At 36.7% G+C, this 18,638-nt stretch overlaps 1 protein-coding gene across 4 annotated transcripts in view; it reads right to left on the bottom strand.

Annotated features, from left to right (window-relative positions):
• Positions 1-18,638, bottom strand: part of LOC149927193 (NACHT and WD repeat domain-containing protein 2) — a 169,761-nt gene that overhangs the window by 41,388 nt on the left and 109,735 nt on the right. For all 4 annotated transcript variants that reach the window (XM_090159550.1, XM_090159549.1, XM_090159547.1 and 1 more), the window contains one exon: positions 13,893-15,394. In XM_090159550.1, coding sequence (XP_090015676.1) covers positions 13,893-15,394 — 1,502 coding nt within the window. The remainder of the gene's footprint in view (positions 1-13,892; positions 15,395-18,638) is intronic.

Raw genomic sequence — 18,638 nt, 5'->3', positions numbered from 1 at the left:
CGCGGACTGTGTCACTACGCGAACGTCTTCCCTCGGAAAAAACGAACCCCTCACCCTATAAATTTTCGCTATTGACCAAATCTTACGGGAGAGACCAGGCTATCAAATAGTGGCTAGGCGCTGGCTCGCTCCTGAAATTCGTGTGGGAAAAATAGTCAAAAGGCCCACTCGATAGCCAATAAATGGTGTAAAATAGGAAAGACCCGGCTGTTACTCGCGCCAGGGCGTACGCCCACCCTCTATGGACGCCCACCTGATTTATGGACACTAAAATGGTACTTGGGCCAAAATGGTGTACGGAATATACTTCTATAAAGGGGGCGCCACGAGCGGACGGCTAAAGAGTGTCAACTTGAAATATGGCCGATTTCCCAAAAAGCCCAACTGGCTCTCCACTAGATGGCGCCCTTTGGGTTTCTTATCGAGAAGTTAATCTTTGAAAAAAGCGGGTCCGGTGGTCGTGTAACGGTTTAACTAGAAACGGCGGGGTTTTGACTTCATATCCGTTACCGGTATGTCACGCGCTTTTCCGACGCCATTATAGTAGCCGTAGAAACTAACCTCGTGGTACCAGAAATAGACCGTTCTATAAAATCGGTGTGGTGTGCTTTCCCCCATTTCAGTTCGGAGGAGGTGAAGGTTTGACTGGTTTTTCGTGTGAGATAAAAATATTTATCTGGCAAACCCGTAAGAAATTGAGAGCAGTCGATTTTTAGGAGTAGAGTAGTTGCTAGCCTAGGCTTCACTCATTTCCGGCTTTCCGCGCCGTTTTTCTTATTTTAAATGATTTTTGTAATAAATGTATGATGGCAAATAAGCAAAATACTTGTCCCAAATCCACGGGTTTAAAAAGAAACTTAGATCATGAAAATATTCTTAACCCCAAACATACTTCAACAACTCCTAAAAGGTACGTCTCTAAAATATACATATTAAGACAAGACATAAGCCAAAGAATAACAAAAGTTGTTAGTCCTGCTGAACTGGCTCTATAATCTGTATGAAAAGTTTGGCCGGCTTGGGCCGATTTTATAGAACGTTCTATTGACCTATTCGCCGGACGCAACATTTTCGAAAAACACAAGACAAAAGCTTTTGACGAACGGGTGTTTTTATAACCGAGGCTTAGCTTAGAATATTTATATCCAAATATTTACTTACACATCCTTTGATTAAACAATCTTAACTGAAAATATTAATATTGGATACGTTTATTAATATAAATTGACATATTTTGTAGCAGTAGAAGTGTTTGTTTAAGAATCACGAGCAATTTACTTCGTCAGGTAAATCTCAGAAATCTTTCGTGCAACGTGCGAACGAAAGCGCACCGTTGTTTTGTTACAAAATGATCTAGCGTATAAATCACAACAAGTTGAGTAAGCATCAAAACTAGCCTAAAAGGTGTGGCAAATTAGGAATTTCTCGCGTTGATTGGCTTTTCGGAATCACGTGATTATAAACTTATTCAACACGTGGTTTCGGGAAGCCAATAGATCGCGGACAACTCACCTTCACTTTAAGTTACCGGAAGGTGCTGCCACCTAGAAGCGATTTTAGAATCATTTATGTAAACCCTTTTTTACTTATTTTGATAGAGCCGCCACTTGCTTTAATTTCAGGTCTATAGCGCCATCTCATGAACCAAATAAGAAAAATTTGAATGCCAGTTTTGGCCGCCGACGATAATTCTTGGTTCACATGTGTGAAACCCAGGGGCGTAGGAACCGGGAGGGGCAGGGGGGGCAATGCCCCTCCCTAGAATTTTGCTGGGAGGGGCAACTAATGTTATTGCCCCCTCCAACCTTTGGTCAGTTGAGATCTTCAAAAGACTCAAATTATCATTTTAAAAGCATATACAATTTATAGAACCTCAACTGTGTTTAAATTTCAGTCTTTTCCCGCCAATTTACATAGTAGTAACAAGTACACATGCATTCGGAGAAGCTACACTCCATTAAAAATTAAAAACCATTCTCCAGACCCCTTTTCGTTTATCTTTGCCCCCTCCAACTTCTAGAACGTTCCTACGCCCCTGGTGAAACCGCTTCACCCCGGTTCGCTAATAGCCAAAGCTTAAAGCCATTTCAAATCATGACCGGAATGTTGAAAATACTAAAATCAGGTTTACTATACATACAGTAATATAATTTGACATTATGCCCGGCCACATGAAATAATGGCATTAGAAGTCGCTAGAAGACTTGGTGGTGCTTTGGGTATTAGCCTAGCTGATTATTATTATTAAGTATTATTATATTAATTAATTATTTTAAATATTATTTTTATAAATACGATATATTTTATAATATTAGTATATAACATATTTATATAATGACATAATTATATGTAATGTAATTTTATTCATTAGTAAAATAATATTATGATAACATTATAGTTATAGGTTTAAGTATATTTAGAAGTAGTTAGAAATTTAGAAAGTTAAGTATTTGTTAAAGTGGCCATTATTAATACTTCCGAGTTCTGACATCAGATGGCGGCATCTGAGTCTTACAAAAATAAAATAAATTAAACCTTAGCTAAGTTCTCCTTTGAGTAAATCGGTTCTTGGGCTTTACTAAAAGTACCATATATCTGGATCAAAATTCACCTTATCCTAAGTAATAATAATAATCAGCTGGGCTAATACCCAAGGCACCACCTTAGGCCTAAGTCATCAAGCGACTTTTGAAGCCTTTAATTCAGGTGGCCGGGTTACAATGCGTAGGAGGGTGGTGGCAAGCCCTGCATGCCACCTAGGAGCAACAAACACAAGGAGAACGCAGCTAGCCATTAAACACGCTAACGAAGGGTTGTGTACGAATTTCATTGGACAAGCGTCACGAGCCTTTACGATGAACGTTTTACGGGCGGGGGGGAAGACAATTTCCGAATTTTCCCCTTCGGACGGCAGCAGGCGCTGAAGCGTCTAGCCAATGAAAAACGCACACAAGAAAATCCACGACTTTTGACGGATTGCGTTCTCCTTGTGTGGGGTGCTGTGTTTGTTGCTCCTAGTTGCCAGTATCTCTGATTCTGTGGTGGCGAATAATTTGAGTCGGATTAAAAACGTGTTTCCAAAATGGCTGCCTGTGGCCTTTTTAGCAGATAAATTCTGGGCAGCCTTTTAAGGCTTTTCGACGGACCAGCCAAGGCCCTTGTGTGGGGTGTTGTGTTTGTTGCTCCTAGGTTATACTCTCTTTAATAGTAAATAATTTGTATTCTAAATTGAAAACTCTGCTGTGTTTGTTGCTCCTAGATGCAACGCGATCGAGCCAACAGCTCCCTACACTAACTAACGTTTCGTCGCTAGAAACTAACATTTAAGGATTCAGCGTAAGCTGGCTCCATAAAATTCACGACAAATCCAATATAGACACTAATCCCGAAAAAGGTTCCGCTAGTTTGCTTATTTATATATGTATTATATTTTATTCTTTGATGAGGTTGGTCTATTGAAAATAAAGTAAGCGAATAAAATTGGAAAAATTCATTGAAATACACCGAAATTTGCATTCTGAATATATTAAGTTCCTTTTGAAAAGTCAACATAATAATTAAGCCCGTCAAATTAATATTAAAGTTGTCTTTTCTTTTAAGTCTACTATTTTTCCATTTTATTTATATATTTTTTCCCAAGTGGATTTAAAGACGTAAAATGAAATGAAATGCATTGGTAAAATTCTCTCTCGTAAAGAGCTTTCGAATAAACCTTTTCACGAAGGCTTAGCATTTCGCTACGGAATCCAACATTTCTAGCAACTCAAACAAAGCACTTTATACCCAGTTTTATAATACGATGAATAGGTTTTCATCCATTTAGAGATGAGAAATTTAATTTAATCTGATAAAAAAAGCCGGTAAACATAATTATACAACTGCGTTTATTTATTTAAAAGGTGAATTTTGAAAAACAAGAAAGTCGAGGTGAGGCAAAATTATGATTTATACTTTTCAAATTCTGTCAAAACCTATTATAAGCAATATTAAAATTTCAAAAACCTGTTATAAGTAATTTAAAAAAATTCAAACCCGAATATAAGCAATATTAAAATTTCAAAACCTATTATAAGTAATTTTAAAATTTCAAAACCTAACGTATATAATTTTTACATTTCAAAACCTATCGTATATAATTTTTAAATTTTCAAATTTTAAATTTCGAAACCTATCGTAAATAACGTTTAATTTTTGAAACATATCATATATATTTTTAAACTTTTAATTTTTAAAACATCATATATATTTTTAAATTTTTAATTTTTAAAACATCATGTATATTTTTAAACTTTTAATTTTCAAAACCTATCGTAAATAACGTTTAATTTTTTAAACATATCATATATTTTTAAACTTTTAATTTTCAAAACCTATTATAAACAATTTTAAAATTAAAAAAAAAACCAATAAATTTAAATGTAATTTAAAGTACTCAAAATCTACAAGGGGAAATTCAAAATGAACAGTTGTAACGGAGGCGAATGATTGTATGTTAAATTTTTTGTTTCATTTGCTTCAATTTGTACCCCACAAAAAACCTGGCTACGCATCTGAGTTGTAAATTTAAGCTTGCAAAAGTTGACGTTCGGTGCAACATTTTTTAGTTTAAAAATTGCAGTAAGAAAGCGCGTAAATGATAAAAAAGCAGGCGTTTAGGAAATGCGACAAGCTTCTCGAGGGTGCTCCAACTAAACTTTTCTTTATACGTGTTGATTTGCGATTCAGCGGGGCTCAAAACAAAAAATAAATAAAAAGTTGGGGTTAAAAAATAAGCGTGTGGGTAAGACTCGAAAAGCGGATAAATCTCCAAAATTTGTCACGTACCCATTTCTTTGGGCGGCCTGGTGGGCACGGTGGGCACGGCATTAGACGGGCTGGCAGTCGAGGCACGTCACCCGAGAAACACGGTCCGTAGCAATCCGCGACATATTCGCGAACGAGAAAATGAGGACGATAACAAGCCCTCGTATGGCGCCCCCTATCCTACGTTTTTAAAATTCAGAGTGCACCACACCTCCGGAATAAGGAACTTCAATTTGGATCTCACGGAGATAGGTTTCTTATTCGAGACACTGTATTTTTTACGGTATTCAAAACAATGTAAACGTTTTGTAGGACACCAAAGTTAGGAACTTTTTATCTTTCGTCTCCAAGCGTTTTTTATATTTTAGAGAATTCGATATATAAGAAAGTGACGTAGCAACCTTTAAGGGTCTCCGTGGTAACGGTAACTCAAAATTTGATTTTTTTTTATATTTCAATGAAATTTGATATTGATAGTCAGTGAAATTTCGAAAATAATTTCTTAGTGTTGTTAATTTTCCGGAAAAATAAAATGCGGAATCAGAAAAATAAAAAATTGAAACATTAATTACTTTTTAAGAGTTTTAAGATATAAAATGTCTAATAATTACTTTTTAAGAGTTTTTAACATTTTAAACATATAAAATGTCTAATATCAGTAAAAATACTACAAAACATTATAATAAGTTTAAACTAGTCTAGAGGTTTAGTTTTACTTTTAGATTCGAAAAAATTGGGCGAAAATGCCGCTTTATTTAAATTTGCAAACAATATATTAGACTAATCATGGAATGTAAACTTTTTTATTTTTTTCGGAAAAATACGGAAAATATTCCGGAAAAAAGGCCTCGGTCATTTTCCGGAAAATTTTCCGACTTGCAACACTTTCATTTCTATTCCGTTATTTTATACATCGCATAAACCAAAAAAAAGGTTAATGGCACTCACTCTAGTCTATTTTTAAACCTAGGCTAGAAAAAAGGAAACTGCAATCGATTTAAGAGACACTGTGTACAAACAGCAAAAACTGTTTGTTTAAGGGATTCGTAGCATCGCGTTTCTTTTACTCTTAACTTATCGATAACAAACATTAGTTGACGATTCTTTTAGAGATTTCGGATCTAGCAGACGCGAAAGCAGACTATAACTTCGTATTGGACACGTCGACCGTAACGATCCTAGCGGCGGTGGCTAACTAATACTTAAAAGGGTTTAAGGCTTAGAAACACACGTGGAATCGAAGGAAACCTTTTTTTTTATATATTTTTTTACGATATCTCTGGAGAGACGGATAAAGGAGATAATGAAAAAAAAAACCCCTGCGAAAGTGGCGCCCTCTCTACTAGAAAGAGGGCAATCGAAAGCACGGCCAAAAGTAATTTAAAATAAAAACGCGATCGGAACGAGCAAGAAGAGATGGATTCCTTCGGCCCCTTTTTTTTCTTTTCAAATAGACGGATTTAGAGAAAAATCTTGTTCGTGACGGAACCTGGTTAAGGAGGATTATTGCTGGAAACTTGAAATGACGCCGCCTGATACCGCCCCCCCCCCCCTCAGTCTTGCCGCTCTGAACACGAATTCTATCTTACAGCCTTCCATTTCCTATACTACTTCTGTATATAGCGATGGATCACTTACGAAAAAGGGCCCCCTTGCCATCTCCGCGTGCCCGGTTTAAAATTGCCCTTCCTTGATGGCGCATTAAGGCTTATTTATCATACGCCCGGATTTGTTTTATTATTTAGCCTTTAATCATTATTAAAAAGTTCAAACTTATCTTTCAAACAGGGCTTAACTGGGTAACAAAATAGGCAAAAATGTCTACCGCTGCAAAAAGTGGATGCTCATTTGTTATCGAAAACTACCAAGGATTGAATTTAGACATTTTCAGAGTTTAGTTGGTTTATCTTTATCTCCCCATTGGTTAAAGGGGTTTTCCCTTTCCATAAAAAGTTGTGGAGGTAAACGGTAATATTTACAAGGAGAGTACCCGAGGTGTTTATTGCCGATTTTGTTCAAAGTCGGGCGTAAGGTAGACCTATATGAGATATGAAATTTCCCAAAAGAAGACGTTGCACTACCCATTCGATTTGCCATGGCAACCGAAAATGTTTAGACCACTTAAAACAAAAAAAAACTCCTTTAAAAAGCATGGGATCGAACATTTTTTTAAAAATTTGAAAATCACGAAATGGGTAATTTGGACAACATTTAGGTAAATTTCATCAAGTTTGGGTAAATTGTATCAATTTTTGGGTGCCTTGTGTACGAGGGATTCGTAAAATCTTTGTACAACTGATTATTAATTTTAGAAAAACATTCGATGATTTCCAAATATTTCGTAGTACTTTCTCGTAATTACCTACGATTTACACACCAGGTTACTAAAGTGACTACCCAATCGCTGATTATGATTATTAATCTTAATAATAGAAATTATACATTTACATTTAAGTCCAGGAAATATTTTTTTCAAGCAGAAGACCATCAATACGACCTTTGTATTAAAGGGGAACGGTCAAGCTTTAACCAGTTAGATAGCCATATAGCCCATTAAAAACTAAAATTTATGGCGAAAACCGCATCAAAAAATATTGAGTGGTTAATTTTTAATAAAATAATGAAATTCCGGGAATTTGAAAAGTGCGCGTCCGCCGCGAAACCTGGCGAGAAGTCGGTGAGACGGAAAAACAACGTAAAAGCGCGCGCTGCTGAAGATGCGAAAGATTTGTTTTGCACGCGGATGTCCATGGTTCCAGATATACGAGACCTAAGCCTAAATTGCGCGATTTCAAAAGTTAGGATAGTTCGCAAATCGCTCATACGGGGTTAGGGGCGCTGGCGGAAGCCCCTAAGATGGCGGCGAAAGTTCAAACCCAAACACCCGGCGTTATTTTTCGTTTCAACTTTTTGGGCGAAAGGCTATTTTTTCAAGACAAAAAAAGCTACGTGTTAGTATATTGAACGTTTTGTTTAAATCTTTTGATACGGAAATAAGGCCATATTTGGAAAAGCTTGGCCGTTGACCCCGTTCCCCATTAAAGTAACTTAATTTATTCTATCCTTACTATCCTTAACCAAATTATTACGGTTAGTAATCAATTCGTGAAAAATATACGTTTTTCGATTGGAACGACACAAAGCAAAGATTTTCCTCTAATTGGCATAGACAAAACAGTGTGTCAGAATTTATAGCCCGGTTTACCTAGTAACAGAGACCATACCAACCAGCATGGGTAGTAGTACCCTACTACTCATGGTCGCACCTTTGACGCAAGCCACTCAACCCAGCAGAAGGTGCAGCAATGGGTGGACCAATCCCCACTTCGCACACAGCAGTGGGATTAAGAATGGATGCTCTAGCAACTCCAGCGGACACCCTAACAACACAGGTAAGGAGTCAAACCCTTTGGAGAGAGCTCCTAAAGGGGAACGACGAGCACACAGCAGTCCAAGTAACCCGGTGTTGTTCCAAAAGGCCGGGAAACAGGACCGCCGTGCCCTCATACGGAGACCCGCCGCCCCACAGCAGGCTACCCAATCCGCCGAGGCGGCCAGTTTGCACGGACCCTCTCCGTTAGCCTGAGCCGAAGCTCAGTATCCAGCCCAAGCCTGACCGAAGTCGGAGGTGGAGATAGGATCATTTGATCGAAGCTAACATCTCCCAGTGCGCCACCGCCCTTATGGGTTACAAGAGCCGGACCCCGACTCCCCGGTAAAGCCACCAGTTATTGCACACTCCGACCCATTTAGGGCCGGCATAGACAAAACAGACAGACCCGCCACATTGGTGGTAAAAACTAACCAGTTGGCCTTAAAAAAAGCTTTGTCACAAAAGAGTAAAACGCCAAAAACCGCCAACTGAGTTGATAAATAGAAGTATGCCGCTATAATGGAAGTTAAACTGCACCGCAAAAACAAAACACAAAAAGCGTCTCTGGAATAAACAAAGTGAAAAAGAAGTTTCTAGCAAAGAATGCGCAGAAAAAATATCATTCCAAAGTTGATCGTAAATCATAAACTTTCTTTTTTCCAGCTAGGTTTCATTTAGTATTTTTTAAGGGTTTGGGGTGAAGTAATAGGGTTGGAAATCGGACAAAACAGAGTCGCATTGCTCCGTAGTATAGAAGCGTTGCTCAAAGAAATTTGGTGGCGGTTACTTGTTCATTTTTTTAAGTCATCATACACGGTGACATCGAATCGAGAAATTCTCCATTTTTTCCATAGATTAATTACTTTCATTTAATTTGTTCCTTTTCCTATAATTAAATATTTTTCCTATAATCGAATATTTCCCTCTAAATAAATATTTCTCTCTAAATAAATATTTCCCATTAAATAAATATTTCCCTCTTATTAAATATTTTCCTATAATCATTTATATTTCATTTGATTAAATAGTGTCCTTAATTACTTTTTAATTAATTAAAAAATATTATTAAATTATTTTCCTTCATTAAAATAATTTTCCTTACTAAATTTCCTTCATTAAAATAATTTTCCTTCATTAAAATAATTTTCCTTCATTAAAATAATTTTCCTTCATTAAAATAATTTTCCTTCATTAAAATAATTTTCCTTCATTAAAATAATTTTGCTTCATTAAAATAATTTTGCTTCATTAAAATAATTTTGCTTCATTAAAATAATTTTCCTTCATTAAAATAATTTTCCTTAATAGTTTTCTTAATAAATAATTTTTCCTTAATTAATATTTTTTCCTTAATTAATATTTTTTCCTTAATAAATAATTTTTCCTTAATTAATATTTTTTCTTAATAAATAATTTTTACTTAATTATTTTTTCTTAATAAATAATTTTTCCTCAATTAATATTTTTTCTTAATAAATAATTTTTCCTTAATTAATATTTTTCTTAATAAATAATTTTTCCTTAATTTTAATTTCCCCTTAATTAATGTTTTTCCCTTAATTATTATTTTTCCCTTAATTAATGTTTTTCCGTTAATTTTTATTTTACCTTAATTATTAATTTACGGCCAGTGATATTTTTGTTTAATGAAGTCGCTACCGCTTGCTAAGACTACGATTTTAATAGTCTGTAAATCCTGAAATATCTATTTTTATGGCCTATTCGTTGATTTTTTTCGAAACACTTATAATTTCAGTCGCTAATCTTGAAACAACTAATGCTAAGCTAATGGCTTTAAAAAACGTTTAAAATCGCTGGACACCAAAAGGTGTATCCAGTAATTGCCAGTTCTGGTGGATGTCAGGACCATACTGCGCAGGTTCAATTATCATGACAAACCTGCAGATTATCTTCGAAGCACAGATCTCTCACGGTCCTATTACACTGAACTTCTCTCATTTATAATGTTAGTCATTTTTTACCAATTAAATAAATTTCCCCCAACCCCTAGCGCAATAAAGCTACTTGTGGAACCAACCAGATTAAAATAGTTTTTCTTGAAATTATATTGTGCTTCAAACGTCGCTTGATGATTTAGGTCTAAGGTGGTGCCTTGGGTATTAGCCTAACTGAATATTATTATTATCATTTTATTATTATTACTAATCAAATTATTAAATCATGATTAAATATGATTAAAATCAATATTGGAGCTTCGGTTGTATAAAGATGAAACTATGATTAAATGGGATTATAATTAAATCTGTAGCTTGAGCTGTATACAGATGAAACCATGATTAAATGGGATTTAATTTAAATCTGTAGCTTTGACTGCATAAAGATGAAACCATGATTAAATGGGATTATAATTAAATCTGTAATTTTGGCTGTATAAAGATTAAATCTGTAATTTTGGCTGTATAAAGATTAAATCTGTAATATTGGCTGTATAAAGATTAAATCTGTAATTTTGGCTGTATAAAGATTAAATCTGTAATTTTGGCTGTATAAAGATTAAATCTGTAATTTTGGATGTATAAAGATTAAATCTGTAATTTTGGCTGTATAAAGATTCAATCTGTAATTTTGGCTGTATAAAGATTAAATCTGTAATTTTGGCTGTATAAAGATTAAATCTGTAATTTTGGCTGTATAAAGATTAAATCTGTAATTTTGGCTGTATAAAGATGAAACCATGATTAAATGGGATCAAAATTAAATCTGTAGTTTTGACTATATGAAGATTAAATCGTGATTAAATGACATTATAATTAAATCTGTAGCTCTGGCTGTATAAAGATGAAACCCAAGTTTCGTAAAAAAGGGAACTATAAGGTTGCCTCGATCGCATGGTTTTTTTATAAAAATATTACGGCTTTTGCGTTGCTAGGTAAAATCGTGACGTCAGCCAGATGAGATCGTATTGAAAATCAACGGAGGCTCATCTGGGTGACGTCATCAATTTTTTCAAAACATCTTCTTGATCGAGACCCCTTGGATGAAACCATGATTAAATGGGATAAAAAATAAATCTGTAGTTTTGGCTTTGTAAAGATGAAACCATGATTAAATGGGATAAAAATTAAATCTGTAGATTTGGCTGTATAAAGATTAAATCTGTAGATTTGGCTGTATAAAGATTAAATCTGTAATTTTGGCTGTATAAAGATGAAACCATGATTAAATGGGATTATAATTAAATTTGTAGCTTTGGCTGTATTAAGATTAAATCTGTAGCTTCGGCTGTATAAAGATTAAATCTGTAATTTTGGCTGTATAAAGATGAAACCATGATTAAATGAGATTATAATTAAATCTGTAGGTTTGGCTGTATAAAGATTAAATTGTAATTTTGGCTGTATAAAGATTAAATATGTAGTTTTTACGGTACAAAGATTAAATCGTGATTAAATGGGATTTAATTTAAATCTGTAGCTTTGACTGCATAAAGATGAAACCATGATTAAATGGGATTATAATCAAATCTGTAATTTTGGCTGTATAAAGATTAAATCTGTAATTTAGGCTGTATAAAGATGAAACCATGATTAAATGGGATTATAATTAAATCTGTAGCTTTGGCTGTATAAAGATTAAATCTGTAATTTTGGCTGTATAAAGATTACATCTGTAGTTTCTACGGGTATAAAGATTAAATATGTAGTTTCTACGGGTATAAAGATTAAATATGTAGTTCCTATGGGTATAAAGATTAAATAGTGATTAAATGGGATTTAATTTAAATCTGTAGTTTTGGCTGCATTAAGATTAAATGGGATTTAATTTAAATCTGTAGTTTTGGCTGCATTAAGATTAAATGGGATTTAATTTAAATCTGTAGTTTTGACTGCATAAAGATTAAACCGTGATTAAATGGGATTTAATTTAAAACTATAGCTTTGACTGCATAAAGATGAAACCATGATTAAATGGGATTTAATTTAAATCTGTAGTTTTGACTGCATAAAGATTAAACCGTGATTAAATGGGATTTAATTTAAAACTATAGCTTTGACTGCATAAAGATGAAACCATGATTAAATGGGATTAAAATTAAATCTATAATTTGACTGTATATAATTATTAGAAATTATTAATTTTTTAAATTACAATTTGTTAGAATACTCAATCTGCCCCTCGCTTTATTTTACTTTGCATATCTCACTTTTTGAAATTTGCATTTCTAGTCTTATTAATTTACGTGCAACTAAAACTTCAAAAAGTTACTTCAATCGAAATCTTTATACATTCCAAATGAAGAATAACCAAATTAGGTTGTTACCTCGGCTACGATTATAATATTAACGAATAAATATACAAATTAAATTTGAATATTCGTTCCCAAAACAGCAAATACGTTTCGGGCGAGTAGAGAATTAATCGAAGAGACCCCCAATGAAGGGATTTCCTTAAGCTCGATTCTCTTTTCTAAGTTTCCATATATTTATCCGTTTTCCCTTCATATTTTTATTCTCGTAAACATTTCACTCGAAGCTACAGCGAGGCCTTGTCTTGGAAGAGAAGTTTGCCATCATCGTAACTAGTTAAACTTAATTAACTAGAAATTATGTCCAAGAATGTTTTTTACGCTTTCACTAGGCCTTTTCATTCTCTTTTCTTTTTGATAAAAATTTCCATACGGTTCTAAAAGAGCGCAATGGCTAAGGGCGGGTGGGGAGGAAATGATGAAGTCTATCCTAACACAAACGCTTTTGGAAACAAAAGATTTTCCTGAGCGCCAACCTCCCTCCCCCCCATCCAGGCAGCGTAGGGGGGGGGGGGGTAGTTTAACATAACCCTCGTCATACTGTTATTAATGAATCGGTCTGAGTACGAAGCTAGAAAAAAAGAGTTTCCCAAAAAGGAGGGATACATGTATGAAGGGTCGAGGGGGGGGGGGGTATTAACCGGGACTCTTTCTTTGCGCGTTTCTATGTACGCGGACGGGCCTACTTACGCGTCCTTTATAACGTCCTGGCGGTATCATTTATAAAGTTGATTACGTTTTAAGCTACGTTCCTACTGGGGGCGTACTGCCATCTTGGCGGGTTTAAATAAATAAATCCCCCTTTGATACGTACCTTAGCGGATAGTTCGACGCGAAGCGGGGCGTATAGGGTCGCTACCGTTTTAGCGGTGTCAGATAGGAAGAAGCTCGATCGTAATAATATCCCATTTAACTTGTCAGTTGGTTTCGAAGGCTGTTTGGCGGAAACCGCCTTGACTTAGTAGCGTGAGAAAAATCTGGCGATTCCGGGGCTAAGATGAAAACTAGCCGTCTTGTAATATGCAAATCGACAAGACGTTTTCCATCCATCCGCCCCCTCCCCCCTCGCTAGCTCCATCCCGAATTTCTGCTCCTCCGCCTCTCTTGTATTTTTATCCATCTTTCTCTCTCCCACAAAGTTCCGCTGTCCGATTAAATCCTTTCTCTTTTTGGAAAACCTCGAGCTGTGACGTTTGCCATGTTAAAAAGGAAGCCAACTTACAGGCTTACTGTATTAGCCCTAGCTAATAAAAGGGGAACTTTCTTCGGTTATTATCGAAAAAAGAATTTATTCTTTTTGGCCACATTTTCCATTTTTTTTCTCGGTGTGCTGAAAGTTACGTGTTCGTGGCTTTATTTAAATAGCGTAGAACAGTAGATAGTAGGTTGATATAACAATGTGAATTGTAAGAGAAATGTAGTAAGATAATATTAGGTGTTAGAACTTACCTATCTTCGCCAACTTTGAAGGTAGTCTCCAAATCTCCCGTTCTTAAGTTCATCATGTTGACGTACATTCGGTTTCGAGAAAGCGCCACCACGTAGTTCTCGTCGTGCAACCCGTAATAGGCCATTTTCTGGTTCATGACGCCCTTTAGCTTGGTGACCAGACAGCCCGCGTCCAAGTTGTAGACCTTGAGCTCGCGATTGCAGAGTACGAGAGCGCGTAAGTCGTCGATCATTTGAACGTCTTTCGGTTCGAAGACGCCCGTTAAAGTCCTGGTCGGTTTCTCCCGGTAGACGTCCCACACGGTCACCTGTCCACTCTTGGTGGCCAGCGATATGAGATAGTTGGGGTTTCCCTTCATGGTGTGCAACGCCGCGAAGGACGCCTCGTCGCTGGCCGAGACGGACAAGGACACGTCGCCGCCGCTACTTTCGGGGAAGCTAACGGGCAGCAGAGCCGGTTCCGTCGGCTTCGAGGACAGTTGGAAAAGTTTCAACAAGAGGGGCCAATCCTCCGCGCAGTTGGGTTTGTCCGCCACGGCCTTCAAGTGGGCGTACAGTTGACTAGTTAATTGCGAACCGTCGTAGCGCAGCGCGTACGAGGCCTTGGCGATTGCGCCCGTCAAGAGTTCTAGTTCTTTGATTTCCTCCTCTTCGTCGGCGTCCAGCTGCCTCCGACACATCTCGATGTCCTCGAGCAGACAGTAGGGATCTGCCGCGCTCACCTTTAACTTTAACCAGTTCAAGTCCAACGCGAAGCGGTCGCTCAGGGTGTCTCCTATTTGGAAATAGCAGAAAGGGAGCTCGTCGGCTTTCCGTCGGTTGGGCCACGAGCCGAAGCGCGTCGGCTGCTCCAATACCAGTCCTTTAGCCTCGCCCGTGTCCCCCTCGAAGTACGCCGCCAGTCCTCGAAGACACGCTTCCCAAGTGTCTTCGCCGACCCGTTTCTGACACAATGTCCGGTACGCGTCGCACCTCCAAGTGACCAGAGTCCGTTTTCCGACCGTCGTCGACCTCAGCAAGGGTTTCATGCGCCTTTTGGCCACTCCCCACACCATGTAGGGGCAACGCCGCAGTTTGCATTGAGGGTCGTGAGCCAGCGCTCGCTCCAGAACCGGCTCCTGGAGGGTTAGCAAGTCCAACATCTCGGCCTCGGTCAGCCCGTACCGCGACGCGGCTAGAAAGCCGACGATGTACGCGGCTACTTCGACCCCTAAATGACCTTCCAGGTAGGCCATCGTTTCGTGAACCATTTCCGGCGTGGTACTTGGAATGGTGGACAGGTCGGGTTCCTCGTCGCTCCACCAATCGAGGACCCGATGTCCGATCAGGTAGGCGTACCTGGGAGTCGGTGTCGCTATCTGAAGACATTTCAGAACTATTTCGCGATGAGCTTCCGTCAGACTTCTCTGGTTTCTTTGGACGATATTATCCACCAGATCTAAGTACTTTTGAGGACCCAACGACGGAATGGATACGAAACATTCTTCCGATTGCAGCAAATCCTGGAACGCGACAAAAAGATTAAATACAACGTTAAATATTCCTAAATGAACGTTTTGTAAAATTTACTCTACTAAAAACTCGACTACATGTTACTACAATTACTAATACTTGAATGCACACCAATTAGCAACTTAATGAGATTAACGGTAATAGTTAGGGTAGGGAGCTGTTGGCTCGCGTGGCATGAAGAGCTTTCCGCCACGCTCCTACGCATTGTAACCCGGCCACCTGAATTAATGGCTTTAAAAGTCGCTTGATGACTTAAGCCTTGGGTATTAGCCTAGCTGATTGTTGTTTTTTTGTTAGGTTATCAAATTAAGGGTCGTTCTCTTTCTACGTGTTAGACCTAAACCTCGAAAAATGTAACAAAAGACATTTTTGAAACTTAAATGGTAAATTGATTTTTGGGTTTCATGATTTATACATATAAAGTTAATTTAAAATATTTGGTTTGAATACGTTTTGTAAATTGAATTTATGTACAGAAACACTGATTATTGTTCTTAAATGGACTAACGTGCGTGGTTCTTTGACCTTCTTCAACAATAAAATGGATCAATATGTTGAAGTATTTTAACAAAAATAACGAAGTTTCAGGCCATTATAGTATTTATCTCAAGCCACTTGAGTTGCGTCTCAGATCACTTTGGTGGGACCGTGGGATAAAAGGTCAATTTGTCTGACTGTCTAAGCACTTTAGAACATTTCGTTTGGCTTTTAAGATATTTTTAAGGGACATCATTTTGTTTGCATTATGGCCAACTTAGCAGTGGCGGCTCCAGGATGTTTTGGTAAGGAAGGCCAAGTAAGTTCTCTTCTTCTCTTAGAAGAATTTTGGGTTCACAATTTTTTTTCTTTAACCAAAATATGTTGATCCACCATTAAAATGTAAATTTTACGCTCCCACTAAAAATCAATGAAATTTTAAAATTTAACATTCAAAGTTTTCTCTAATTCTACATTTTTGGGGTAGCTTTAGTAAGATATTGCCAGTCCTTTCAACTATACGGACTTTATGGACCCTTAAGGTTTCACCTTCACTTTAGCTATCTAAAAAAGGCAGTTTTATATCCATTTAACTGGCTATACAGGGTGTCAACTAAAAAAACGATACAAGGCCAATAACTCCAAATGTATGTTAGCTAGGAATTTCAAACTTTCAGCACACTTATAACGTGCAGGGGTCACTTGACAACGGAAATTTCCGTGACCTTGAACCAATGCGTTAAGGTCATTTAAAATTTATATCCAGAACCATTAGAGATACAAAGTTGGTTTCAATTAGAAAGGTGTTCCCCTTCACATCTTAGGTGTAAATAACTTTGATTCTTCCTTATTTGGCCAATATCAAGTCGAAAGAATTTAGATCGTGATGAAAATAATGTACCAGAGACCAGGTTGAAGGGCTAATCACTCGAACAATACTCATGCTGGAGTATCAAAATGTGCTAGACATACTCATCTGGTATGGCGTCTTTAGAATTTGTAAACTCAAGATTACCATTAACTCATGGTTCAAGGTCAATCAAAGTTTATCTCGATAGCCAATGGATTAAGAGAAATGGTTCCAATTTGAAAGGTTTTCATCGTGGTGTTTTCATCGGGTAAAAGACATTTAGCCTTAAAATTTCAATTTACACACTTTTTAAATTGGAACCATTTCTCTACATCCATTGGTTCTAGATATAAACTTTGAAGGACCTTGAACCATGAGTTGAATGTTATCCTAGTTTGCAATTAAATTATTTTCATCACGACCTTCCTGTTTTTGTTTAAATTCCCTAGACTGGTTATTGGTCAAATTAGGTGACGATAAACACTTTTCTAATTGAAACCAACTTTTTATCTCTAATGGTTCTCGAGATAAATTTTAAATGACCTTGAAGACATGGTTCAAGGTCATGGATATTTCCGTTGTCAAGTGACCCCCTGCACGTTCTATGTGTCATGAAAATTTGAAATTCCTAACTAAAGAAAATTATGAGTTATTGGCCCTGTATCGTTTTTTTAGTTAACACCCTGTATAACCGATATACGAGGAATCGGACATTCACCAAAAATGTGAACGGGATTTTGCAATTTCTCGATTTCTCGCCGTATTTCGAGATTTCATGTCGGATTTTTGGATTTTTGCCGGATTTAGAGATTTTGAAGAAATCCAGGCTGGATTTCGGATTTCTTGGAAGTTGGAAATTGTAATGGATTTCTTTGAATATCCGACCCCTCACCGATATAACGATCATAGAAAGAGTTAAAACAAGAATTTATTTATATTTAGGGAGAATATGAGACGACCCGCGGCCATTATGGTGGAATTTCCCCCTTGGCGCCACAGGGGTGTGCTTCAATCGCGTTGGAAGCTATGTAAGGTTTAGGGAACCAATGAGATAACAAGTTCATTTTGTTTTCTTAGGGGGAAGGGGCTTACTCTTCGCGAATCAATGGGATTGGTAGAAATAAATGCATTTTTTTTCGTTGTTCAGCTCAAAGGTTTATTAACTCTTTATACGGTTTATTTATATAGAAAACTGAAGAAGAGTACCATAGAGAACTTAATCTAAGTGGATGGAGAACAAATTCGTTATTTTGCTTAGAGATCCATTTAAACTGTAGATTACACGTTTAATTGAGCATAGAAAACTGAAGAAGAGTACCATAGAGAACTTAATCTAAGTGGATGGAGAACCAATTCGTTATTTTGCTTAGAGATCCATTTAACTGTAGATTACACGTTTAATTGAGCATAGAAAACTGAAGAAGACCACCATAGAGAACTTAATCTAAGTGGACGATGAATCAATTCGTTATTTTGCTTAGAGATCCATTTAAACTGTAGATTACACGTTTAATTGAGCAGAGAAAACTGAAGAAGAGTACCATAGAGAACTTAATCTAAGTGGATGGAGAACCAATTCGTTATTTTGCTTAGAGATCCATTTAACTGTAGATTACACGTTTAATTGAGCATAGAAAACTGAAGAAGAGTACCATAGAGAACTTAATCTAAGTGGATGGAGAACCAATTCGTTATTTTGCTTAGAGATCCATTTAACTGTAGATTACACGTTTAATTGAGCATAGAAAACTGAAGAAGACCACCATAGAGAACTTAATCTAAGTGGACGATGAATCAATTCGTTATTTTGCTTAGAGATACATTTAAACTGTAGATTACACGTTTAATTGAGCATAGAAAACTGAAGAAGAGTACCATAGAGAACTTAATCTGAGTGGATGGAGAAC

This window comes from Leiobunum rupestre, chromosome 9 (genome assembly GCF_980474605.1).
Source record: "Leiobunum rupestre chromosome 9, qqLeiRupe1.1.hap1, whole genome shotgun sequence".
Taxonomy (NCBI): domain Eukaryota; kingdom Metazoa; phylum Arthropoda; class Arachnida; order Opiliones; family Sclerosomatidae; genus Leiobunum; species Leiobunum rupestre.
Note: the sequence above shows the minus strand (reverse complement) of the source record. Positions and strands in the feature narration are given on the sequence as shown.